This window comes from Polypterus senegalus, chromosome 5, assembly GCF_016835505.1.
Source record: "Polypterus senegalus isolate Bchr_013 chromosome 5, ASM1683550v1, whole genome shotgun sequence".
Classification (NCBI taxonomy): domain Eukaryota; kingdom Metazoa; phylum Chordata; class Cladistia; order Polypteriformes; family Polypteridae; genus Polypterus; species Polypterus senegalus.
In genome coordinates, this window is record NC_053158.1 from 155,538,119 (window position 1) to 155,550,274 (window position 12,156).

Genomic DNA, 12,156 nt, shown 5'->3' on the forward strand with positions numbered 1-12,156 from the left:
GACATGACGACTCGATGGAGGACTTGTTCTCTATGGTTTCTGAAGCTTAGAAAATTAGCTTAAGGCTTCAAACAGATTAGGATTTGAGATGTTAGGATTTTAGTCAATTTTCCTTCAAAGACCTTACAAACTGTGTAAATATTTTGAAAGAAAATAAAAACATTCTATTAAATCAAACTAATGTATCTCTTCCACCCCCTTATTCCTTATGCCAAAGTGGAAAATACTTTCCATATGGACAGTGTATCATACATTTCCATACAGCAAAGACATTATGAACACTGAGAGCATTTACCAAAATAGAGTGGAGCATGGTGTTTAACATTTTTTTAATTCACTGTTGTTTACTTAAGTTTCACTTACCAATGATGTCAAACATTCATTTTCTCTCACATCCTCTTTTCAACCATCTCATTTTTTCTTTAAGGGAAGTCTGGCATTGATCACAAACCTTATATGGACAAACGAGAGATTCACTTACTCCGTCTTGATTTTCTTGGGTTACTCCACCATAGTATAAGCATTTTCACAAAAGTAGAGATGTTTCTCATGCTACCTTACTAACATTCAAAATAAGTACTTGCATATCCTCATTTGGTCCCTGGATTTCTAGAAATTGATTCCTCTAGGTTGATCAGTCTAGATATGTTCCTTTATGTGGTCTATTTATTATGCTGTGCACAAATCAAGATTTGATCAAAGCTTCTTCCGTTTGTTAGTATTAAAGTAAATTAGAATTAAGAAAAAAATATGGCTGGACATTGTACTTAAAGTATGATTATTCCTTAAATGATACATGTCTAAGCAGGACTACACAACCAATACATGATAAAATACAGCTGTAATGTATTGTGTATTATAAAATGTTATTCTTTTTAAACTTGTGAGGGTGTATAATGACATCAGCACATCTGTTCACCTTAAATGCAAACTAATGTGTTTATGGGATGACATCATATATATTTGTCAATAATAAAAGACATTTTATACAGAATTTGACAGTGTAACATATGGAAACCAGTTGATATTTTATATGGTATCATCACCAAAAGTAACAAAATGTATACTTTCCGTCAACAGAATGTTTTTTCAGCATTATTTTTCAGGCTTATTCCATTTAGTGACAGCAAAAAATCACTGCAGTTTTAAAATCTATCTATAGGAGTTTTTTGTTTGATCTTGTGTATGCTCCTTGAAGGTAAGAACATGAAATGTCTGACTTTTTGTATTTTTTTAATAGTTTTGATAACGTATAAATTCTTATCTTTATCAGTGATAAATATAAGCATTACCCCTACTACTGTACCATATGCTACATCACAGATTCCAACAAAAAAAGAACCTGAAGCATATATTGTTGTGTAGCTTTTTAAAAAATAGTAAATATTATTGGGAGACACAGCTGGAGCTTTAAACTGAGTTCTGTAGAAAAAAAAATTGGACTTGGGTTCACCAAAACACTTCATAACAGCTTATAGTGCTTTGAAAAAACCATACAATTAACAGTAGATGAAAATTCTCAAATGATGATTTTCAAAACATATAGAGGTGTTCTTTATAGTGTCTTAAAGCTAAAAATAAAGCCAAAGGTGGTTGTTCAGACTGTTCATGAATTCTTGACTACTTTTTTATACAGATTTCTTAGCTTTGTGTTAGTATTACAGGGGAAAAAAACATATTTCAGTTTGTTTAAAATGCAGGTAAAAACAAAACAGTAAATCAGGTGGTTTGAGTACTTCTGTATGCAATATGCTTTTAGGTATACAATACATATTATGATTTATTAAAGTACATTACCACCATACTAGTGTACATTGAAAGTTGTAACACACTGAGAACAATTTGTAGAACAGACCAAAATCTTGGCAGAGGGAGTGATAAAACTTTAATTTGGGCCATATCATGATAAGCGACACTTACAGTACATGTGCAGTGCGATATAAATTAGTTCTGTGGAACATAATATAACTTCCAAAATGAGTGCTCATTTGAATGGCTGTTTTTAAAGTTGTATGTCATACTTGTTTTCTGGTCTGTTATGAATTATTTTACTGTGCTTTTATTTATTATGCAATACAGATTCACTATTTAAGGCATTAAAACTCCTTTCTTCTTTGATCTAATATGTAGCGCATACATACAATGCAATGCAAAGTGGGTGGACCTCGCAACTTCAACATGGGAAACTGGGAGTTATGGGGTGGAGATTCATGGGTAACCTCTTTGCTCTTCGCTGTTATGTTAATGTGCATGATTATTATAACAATGGTCTTTCTCATATTATGTAGAAGAACTTTTATGAATATATTTGTGATATATACAGTACATTTATAGTGAGACTAATGTGTTAAATACACTAACCTGGTTTGTGCTGTGCAGTGAAACTTAAAACAATGCAAGTGGATTGTTTCAAATGGAATTTGAAGTAGAGGCATTTGTTGTGTAGTACAGCCTCTTGTTTGCTTGCAAACTGCAGCACTATGATTTTGTTTTTCTGTAAAACTTTGTAAGATACTGATTGTTGCACTGCATGCCATTTACATTTTTTTAACAGACTCATTATGATTCTTAAGCACAATGTAACTTTTTTTAGTGTCATGATGCCAGTGCACACCATATTTTTATTAAGATTTTTTCTGTAAAGATTTATATTTGTTTAAATCTATGTTCCTCTGCCTTTTTGCACCATAAACCTCAGCTTTCCAAATAAATATTTGGAAATGTGATATTCAGTATCCTGACTGAACCACTAGGTTACCTTGGTGGATGTAAAAGTTTTATTAAAGCCACAGACCTTAGTTATTTCAAGGAGGTTTATAGAGGGCCGCTCCTTGCAAAGAGAGGAGAGTGTCAAGCAGAGACTTGAGACAGCAGACATATTGCTTCCTCTTAATAGTTAAACAAATTGTGTGTTGTAAGGCTCAAGTGCAACAGTTATGTACTTACCTTTTTAGATTTGCTTTTCCAATAATGATATATTTGCTTGTTTGAATATTATGTGGTCTGTGTAAATAGTTTTTATGCTTAGCATCCTTGGTCCTTAGCATCCTTGGTCCTTCGTGGCAATATCTAAATGTTAGTGAATAGAGAAATATCAAATAATAAGATAGGCAAAGAGAGAATGAAAGAAAGTAGTCAGTTCGTTAGTTTTATTGACCCGAAGGAAACTGAAAAAATTGCATCATCAGTCATTCAACACAGAACATTGCCTTAGCAAATGTTGCTCTACATAAGTTGCAAGAAACAGTTCAGTACCATTCAGAGAATAAAAGATCAATATCACTTAACATTGTGGAGGCAGTAGGGGGACTATTATAGAGTGAAATGGCTGCTGACATCACCTGTAGGGAAGCTGTTAATTCTGGCCCATCTTGAGCTTCATGCTTCAAGGTAAGGTAGTTCAGATTAAGAAGAGAAATGTTTTGAGGTACATAAGACAGAATTTTTGAGACAAAGAAGACAGGATATTCAGGGTAAGGTAATAAATAATACTCTCTGATTATGGCCTTATATCCATAGTGTCAGAATCATTATGACAGCATAGGATGTCCTAGGGTTGGAACAGGTGGGCAAGACATGAGTTAAAAATTGAAAATAAATCATTAAACTTGTGTGGCCCTATCTTACTTGTCTCTACATATATTGGTAGGTTATCTATTTATAGCAATTAATATTTTTAGACGCTTTCTCACCTTTCACACATTCCTTGGTTCCTGTTTGTCCTCCGCCTCCTGTTTCTGTTTTAGTTCTCTAAAGTGTACTGACATAAAGGCAATCTTTTTCCTGTTGAAAAGAGCCTTTAGATAATTGGAGGCACACAGATTGCTGTTGGGTACACGGCATACCATTTTTGTGGTTATTATGATGATCACACAGACATATATGTAGTCTTTAGTGCAGTCTGTTAGGCAATCTGTGCCCTCACTGTGTGGATCGCAGAGTTCCACTTAGTTTTTATATTCTAACTAGACCCTCCAAGTCTCCATGACCATTTCCTGATGTTCACTGATTGTAGTTCTGGTTGTATTGACCTTATATAGGGACATGAGCTACACCTGGTTATTTTCCAGTTCCTAAGTGTAAACATGCTGTGGAGTTATATTACTTCTTAACATTAGTACAGCTGTGTTCCAGCTTTCTATTCTCTTATGCGTTTCACTTAACAAACTGAAGAGATATAAACATGGTTAAAGACTCCAGAAACAACAATTAATCCACAGGGGTGTTATTTTTTCACACTTTGTGATAATGAAATGACTGCTTCAGCATAGGCAAAGTGAAGAATTTAAATAGTAAATAAAATAGAATTTTAAAACTATTAAGGCAAATAATGCAAGTTCATTATTTGATTTAGAGAAATGTTCTTTCATTTCAATATAGAGTTTAAATATTTATTATTCATAAGCGTACACGATTGCCATTTTTCTGCAATATTGGTAAATGGCTTGCTCAGAATTTGAACTCTCTTCACAGTCACACTGGAATTACAGATTTGTTTTTTTAGCCACTTCACAGTTAAAAAAAAAAAAAAAAAAAAAATTACACTACATTCTGTATGTTAACTCTGTGTCCTAACTAGTATTGCTAGCTTCTCCATCTTATTTTCTAATAATATTGCATTTTCTGTAATATTGGAAGGAATGTAGAGTTCCTGTCTTCGGGTTTTGGATTTTTTCTTCATCCCTGCTTGGCACCTCCTAGTTTGTCTTGTATTTAGAACTGTTTCTGTCTTTGCATCAAGAAGTTGTTCAGTTTCTAACAGCCTGACTCCCGCTTTATTCTAAGGCATGGTTTAACACTAGAATTGCCAGAGCCAATGAAAAAACTCGTAATTCCAGCCCACCTTAAATCCTTTCGCACCTCTCCATCAACGTCTTTTGTCTTCTAAATGTGACAATAAGCCCAAGCAGCAAGCAGCCTGCTATACCATCCCCCCACCGCCTCAGAATGGGCAAGCAAAAACATGGGCAAGGCAGTTCCTGCCTTGATTGATTATCTAGGAGTGAGCTACCCAGAATTGTAAGGGGAAATAATTTGATGTGTGTTTGTGTTTACAACAATCTATTAAATACATTGTTAAAACAGAAATGTTTTTCATGTTTAAGTAATAAATAACAAAATGTAGACATGAACTGTATAACGTGTGATGGCTGATGGCCAAATATCAAATAAACACTTTCACAAAAGGTGCAAGTACAATTGACAGCTTCCGTGGTGTAGTGGTTAGAACTGCCGATTTATAATCCAGAGGTCGTGAGTTAGAAACCAGCTCCCCGGCAAATTTCCTGTTTTGAGTGGTGAGTTGCTGTTATTGTTAATATTATACAATAAAAACCTACATTTAATTTGTGTCTGTAACAGCTGGTGTAAATTTATAGTACTTGTAAAAGTTAGCGTTTTTATTTTCACTTTTATTCTCTCAGTCACGATCATGATACAACACTCACCCCCTGCCCCAGATCTGATGCGGTTACTTTTTATCTAAAACTGGGAATAACTGTCGATATGAGTGGTGTTTTGAGACAATAGAACTGGACATTCTCTGATCTGGATGGATAAAAGCTGACGCAGAAACGCTGGTGAATCTGCCTTCTTCGCATCACACCGTCACTTGAATTTTTTTTATTCAGTTTTATTGAGTGTTCCTGCTCACGCTGAATTAGTATGCACCTTATGGTCCATGATGTCAAAGCCGCACTGACAAAAAACAGAGACAGAGCTATATATGATATTTTGAATAGCTGATTTTATGACCTGTATAGTACATTTGGAACACATTGTGGCACTGATGCAACATTATTCATGTTATTCATATTCATTTGCACACCTTTTTGTGCTTGTAATCAGTGACCGCGTTTTTTTTTTTTTTTTTTTCGATCTTGCCATTGTCCATTTTCGGGTGCATGGTGCTATTTCTTTTGTACTCCAGGACATGCAGAGGAAAGAATAGTACAGAGAGGCCAGTTCCATGCTATATGCAGTCTTCAGATTCAAATGTTAACAGTTTCCACACCTCCAAGGACCGTCCTTTCTGTGTTTACAACATGTGTACCTGTTGCAGTGTACACACTTCTCTCTGTGCTGTGGTTACTATTACACTGAAGGGGCGGCTGACACTGACTGACTGAGTTTGCTTTCTTAGGGGAAGCGGCTGTCTTGGAATAGAAGCTTGTCGATGTTGCATCATCTTTTGCTTTATCCATCGCCTTTCCTTGTAAGAAGCGACAACGAAGTTGCTCTGTGAGGAAAGCAAAGAACACTCTTTTTTTTTCAGTGCCCCCCGCGCATGCCTTGTACAGTACATACGCGCACCAATCAGAAAATATCTTTGCACTAATGCAATATTATTTGAAAATGAACAGCGTCAGTTTTAGGGGTTGGGGATTGGCAAGGGAGAGCGTGAATGTGACTGAGAGAATTAAATTGGAAAAAAAGCTGACTTTTGCAAATGTCATACATTTACATTTACAATTATTTCCCCTTACAATTCTGGATAGCTCACTCCCAGATAATCAATCAAGGCAGGAACTGGGAGAACTTCTTGCCCGTGCTGAGGCAAAGGGGGGGGGTTTAAAGCAGGGTGCTTGCTGCTTGGGCTTATCGGCACATTTAGAAGACAAAAGACGCAGATGGAGAGCTGCGAAGAATTTAAGGTGGGTCAGAACTATGAGTTTTTTTGTTGGCTCTGGTAATTCTAGTGTTAAAAGAGGAAAGCTGTGCTGATAAGAGTGTCAGGTACAGTACTGTATGTTCACATTTACTTGGTGCAGTTTGAAAGGTGTATTTGGATTGGCCTCAGCTCAGTAGTGCAAAACAATGAGTGTACTCGTAAGACATTCCATAACATGCAAAACTAAAAGGTGCAAATGTTTGACATTTGTTTACAGTTTCATTATATGGAGTCATTTCAGATGAATGAGATCGATACTTTACATTAAACTGACAATAGTCCATAAGTAACCATTGTTAAATCCAGTGCATGACAGATGATTAAAGTTTTGTGCCTGAACCTAAAATGGGTAATCTGCAATGCTTTTTTGGAACTGGCCACAGATTAGCCTCTGCATATTAAATAAATGGATTACATGATTCTAGCACTTGTGCTTTGTAGTGTATGTTTTTTGTTTCAGAACCAAGTCAACATGGATTTCAGAAACTGCAAAATTAAATATTGTGCTATTATTACATTTCTAATGCTAACGAAAAATGTTCAATCAGAGATTCATCCTCACCTAATCAACAATGTACCAAGGCCCTTCATATGTTGCAGTTATGAGTTGGACTGCAGAATTCTGATGTGGCAGGATGTTGCCACTATTGAGTAAATCCTAATGGAGAATCAATGAATGTGCTAGCTCACAGACATTATAGGGCCTAAATGAATCCATTTATCATGAACAGATAAGCATTAGCAAGGTCTGTTCATGTTAGGTACCCGGAATGTCTACTTCTATAGAAACCTTTTGGTCCAAGAAAGACAGTGAGGGAAGATGACAACCGTTTCCCCTTCTGTTATATGAGAGTGTCCCCATTCACACTGCACAAGACTGCTCTGAGATACTGCAGATTCAAATAAATCTTCAGACTTGGTCCTAGTCAAATGAGCAACATCTTTGGGATGCACAGTGCCAATGATGATAACGCAAATCACCTAGAGAAAACAAGTTTTAAGTGATATAGAAATGCTCTGTTAATGTTAGAACAAATGTATTAATATTCATGGGGATTATGTAGAAAAATAAAATCTGTCTTGTTACTACTGTTTCTCTTAATGAATCAGACTAAACACTTATTTGATCAGCTCTCATAAATTTATGAAGCACTTTATTCATATCTTCTTGTAGCTTATGCATATTTTAAAGTATAAACACAAAGCTCTCATTTCTAGTTACAGTAAACCTATTTTCCTGAAAAATGTGTAAATCTGAACAATTCTCTTTGTACTTGGAGAACCTGGTTTCAAGCATAATTACGTAAATTATAATCTGGGTTACAATGTGGTTGTGATAAGGATTTCTTTTGAGGCACTGGTGATAGTAACTCTTTTCAGTAATGAATGCATTTATTTAACTGTGCTGATTTGGATATCTGTGTACAGTCCTAGAGAGCAACACTTATTGATGGATGATTGCCCTTGAAAATTATAATTTGTTAATGAGGCAAAATGAAAAGGTACATTCCATGTATTTTATTGTATAGGTTAGACATGCTATCTAGCATAGATTTGTGAGTTTATTAATGCATTTTAACATTCTTCATCACTGATGAGTTCAACTCACTAGAAGGAAGATTTTAGTCAGCAGTGGGAACAAATAGTTGACTGGCAATAAATATTAAGTCTAAAATGAAATACTCTTATATCTGACAAAATAAAATGAATTGCTGTTTGGATGTGACAAGCTGTATGGTTTTATCCATCCATCCATTATCCAACCCGCTATATCCTAACTACAGGGTCACGGGGGTCTGCCGGAGCAAATCCCAGCCAACACAGGGCGCAAGGCAGGAAACAAACCCCGGGCAGGGTGCCAGCCCACCGCAGGGCACACACACACCCACACACCAAGCACACACTAGGGACAATTTAGATTCACCAATGCACCTAACCTGCATGTCTTTGGACTGTGGGAGGAAACTGGAGCACCTGGAGGAAACCAACGCAAACACAGGGAGAACATGAAAAATCCATGAAGGGAGGACCCAGGAAGTGAACCCGGGTCCCCTAACTGCGAGGCAGCAGCGCTACCCACTGCACCACCGTGCCGCCCTGTATGGTTTTATTTTCTACTAATAACTCACATATATATGAAAATCAATTAAATCACATATGTTGATAAATCTTCTTTTGCTAAAGCCTTCTATCTATCTGTTCAAACATTTTTTAAGAGGACATATCTTAAGGATTTAATTTTTTAGGTAGGATTTAGAGTGCTGACAATCTAGCACCCATTTGTTTTTGTTTAATTCAAATTATATTGTAAGTGTTAAACCATGATTCCCTGATCGATATTCAGAATGAAATTTAATACAATAATTACCTAATTTAAATAGGCCTTATGCTTAGAATGATGAATATTATTGTTTCAGCAGCAGTGTTTAACTAATAGCCACTGTACCAGTGGCACACTATGTTAGTTTTATTGCTTTTTGTTCTTGTTTAATATTTTTACATGTACATGTAGTTTCTTGAATCTATATGGCAAGCAGTGAAGTACAACAAAATGAAAGCTTTCACAAAAGTCATTTGGCAAGAGTACTTGTATTAGCAGTGTAGTTTAACATGAAATCTAATTATGACAAACTCATTTATGAAAGAATGATGAAAGCCCAAAAGTATGCTAAACTGAAATGTATTTTTTTATTTCCTGTTTTAACAATGAGACTTATCAGCCATGTATTCCTCAAAGTTGTTTATGCTGCTTGAATCAAGGGGGTAATAAGTACTTAAATGTCAACTATAAAATTTCTAAGATTTTATTAAAACTATATTTAGTACTATACTTATAAATAGCACTCCCAACCGCTGCTTTCTTTGGCCCTGGATTTATTATTACTATCACACTGCTAGTTCCCTGTAACTAATGATGAACTAATGTTTATGTTACACCTGTCTAGACAAACAAGATATTTTTTTGTTATTTATTTCCACATTTGTGTCTGTTTACATCTGTACCAGATATTGGTCACTTTCAAAAATTAATTTAAACATTTTTCAGTAATTTAATTTATTTTATGACATCATGGCAGGTTTTGCTTTAAAAAATAAAATAAATAGTAATTCTTTGTTATTAAAAATGATTCTCTCTCATAGGAAAGTTGTTTCTTTGTTACAATTTTAAGCACTATAAGCATTTTTATTTAGTTACATACAGGTGTACTTATGAATAGCGTAATATAAACTGGTATATAAAAAGCTGCAGAGCCACACATTTGCAGTCCATAAAATTCATTAACAAAAAATAGGACATAACTCTTTAGAACATGCAAATGCTAAAGATGCAAAATGCTCTAAAGATGGTTCTAGCTGCATGTAGTAAACAAATTTGTATTTTACTAATTTATGCATGTATGGTAATTGAGGCAAATACCAGTTTCACATTAAAAATATTCTTTTAAAGTTTTTGAAGAAAAATATAAACTTTTTTTGCTTCTTGCAGATTGTGTCCAGCTTCAAGACTACCACTTCAAGGGCTGTCTGCCAGCTGGTTAAGGAATATGTTGGCCACAGAGACGGAATTTGGGATGTCAGTGTTACAAAGACACAGCCTGTAGTCTTAGGCACTGCATCTGCTGGTGTGTTATTTTTAATAAGACTTAAAACAAACTGTATTGTTATAACATGTCTATGTACAGAAATTATTTCAGTGTGTGATCTACATGTATGTAAACAAATTAATTAAGCTCATGTAAAAATGTCATATGGGAAAACATCACTTTTCTTATTTATTTCTTTTAACAAATGTAAACATTAATTCATGTGGTTAGTTGTTCATTTCCCACCTTTACAAAATTTCACATGAAATCTAGCAAAAGATGAAACAAAGTCTACATTTAGATTATAATGAGAATATTGTTAAAACACTTAATGTTAGTGTCAATCTTAATAAAGCAGACCTTTTAAGAATTTTGAAAGTTCTGTTATGGGACATATACATGTCTTTGAAGGGAAGCACAAAACTAGTTAGCTGATGGAGATTATGAAGTAAAATATATTTATGAAATACTAGGGGGCTTCGCCCACTGCTCGTTTCGCTCGCCAACCCCCGTGTTTGGTTTTCCGGATACACACTTGTAAGATTTTTTTTTCTTTGAATTGTTGCTATTTCATTAGTTTCACTTTTATTTCAGAACTTCTGTAAAAACAATACAGGGCGTCCTCGGGTTATGACACAGTTCCGTTCCTACAACAGTGATGTAACCCGAATTTTGGTGTAAGCCGAAACACACTCTAGCCTAAGTCACTTACCTATCTTAACACATTTGCAAAATCATAATCTAGAACGTAAAAACACAAAATCTAAGTCTGAGAAAAAAGAAAAGGACATAAATACACTGTACTGTAGTAACAGAAAAAATGAGTGTAAAAAAATGCATACCTTTATTCCTTTTCATGTCTCAATTTTTTAAGTTTTTATGGGAGTGAGTGTTGTGAACTCGAAACGTTGTAACCCGAGGACCCCCTGTATTTGGAATCTTTCGTGTCCCAATATGCTGAATCTTTTAAATGAGGTCATTGAGACTTGTGTTTAATGATTTTGTACCATAATTTAGGATAGGTTTCTCTGTTTGGAATTTCAGCACAGACAAAACGATCCACATCATCAGCAGTTAATAATTTTTTTATGCAAAGTAACCAATAATTGCATGTGAGTTAAATCCCGTTTTTGAAACTCTCTGACTTAAACTTCAAAGCCTTACAATATTTACATACTTCTGACCTATCACTTATGTCCATATATTCAATCTCTATTCTCCTTTTCGTTATTTATTCCGAGTAATAATTTCTCTTTGCGCTAATACGATGTTTACTTTCTTTGGTTTGACACTGTCATTTTTTTCTGCTTTCATTTTCTGTATCTTGCTCTGCATGTGTTTCGTGCCTACGTTTTTTTTTTGAGTCTTTTGAATTACTGTTTTCATTATCTCTAACCTGCTCAGCATGTGTTTGGCCTCCTTGTTTTATAACCTCTTTATGACGTTTTACTTTGTTTTCTACTCTGTCTTTTATTTCTTACCTCGTTTTTTTCCTGCTTTTTTTTCAGTTACCCCTGGTCCGTGGTGATTATTTTCCCTTTTTCGAGTAATTTCCGTTTGTTTGCGATACTGCGATCTTTACTTTCTTTTTGTATACTTTCTAATTTTCCTAGTTTCATATTCTTTGACTTTCTCTGCATGTGTATAACACCAAGGTTTTTTTTTTTTTGAGCCTTTCGAATTCCACTGCTTTCATAATCTGTAACCTGCTGTTCATATGTATAGCACCAACCCCTTTGTTTGGTTAATCAGATATACAATTTCAAAAGCTTTTTTTTCTTCTTTGGAATCGTTGCTGTTGTGCAGGACCACAGATTTTGATAATGTATGATCCATTATTGTGTACATGCACGTTTTGTGCATTGAATGATCCGAAGGCGAAAAGACTTTGTTTTACACTCT

The 12,156-nt window shown here is 34.9% G+C and overlaps 1 protein-coding gene across 6 annotated transcripts in view; it reads left to right on the forward strand.

The window, feature by feature from the left end:
- The window catches only part of wdr37 (WD repeat domain 37), a 156,280-nt gene that overhangs the window by 56,648 nt on the left and 87,476 nt on the right, over nt 1–12,156 (forward strand). For all 6 annotated transcript variants that reach the window (XM_039753535.1, XM_039753534.1, XM_039753531.1 and 3 more), the window contains one exon: nt 10,158–10,293. In XM_039753535.1, the coding sequence (XP_039609469.1) occupies nt 10,158–10,293 (136 nt within the window). The remainder of the gene's footprint in view (nt 1–10,157; nt 10,294–12,156) is intronic.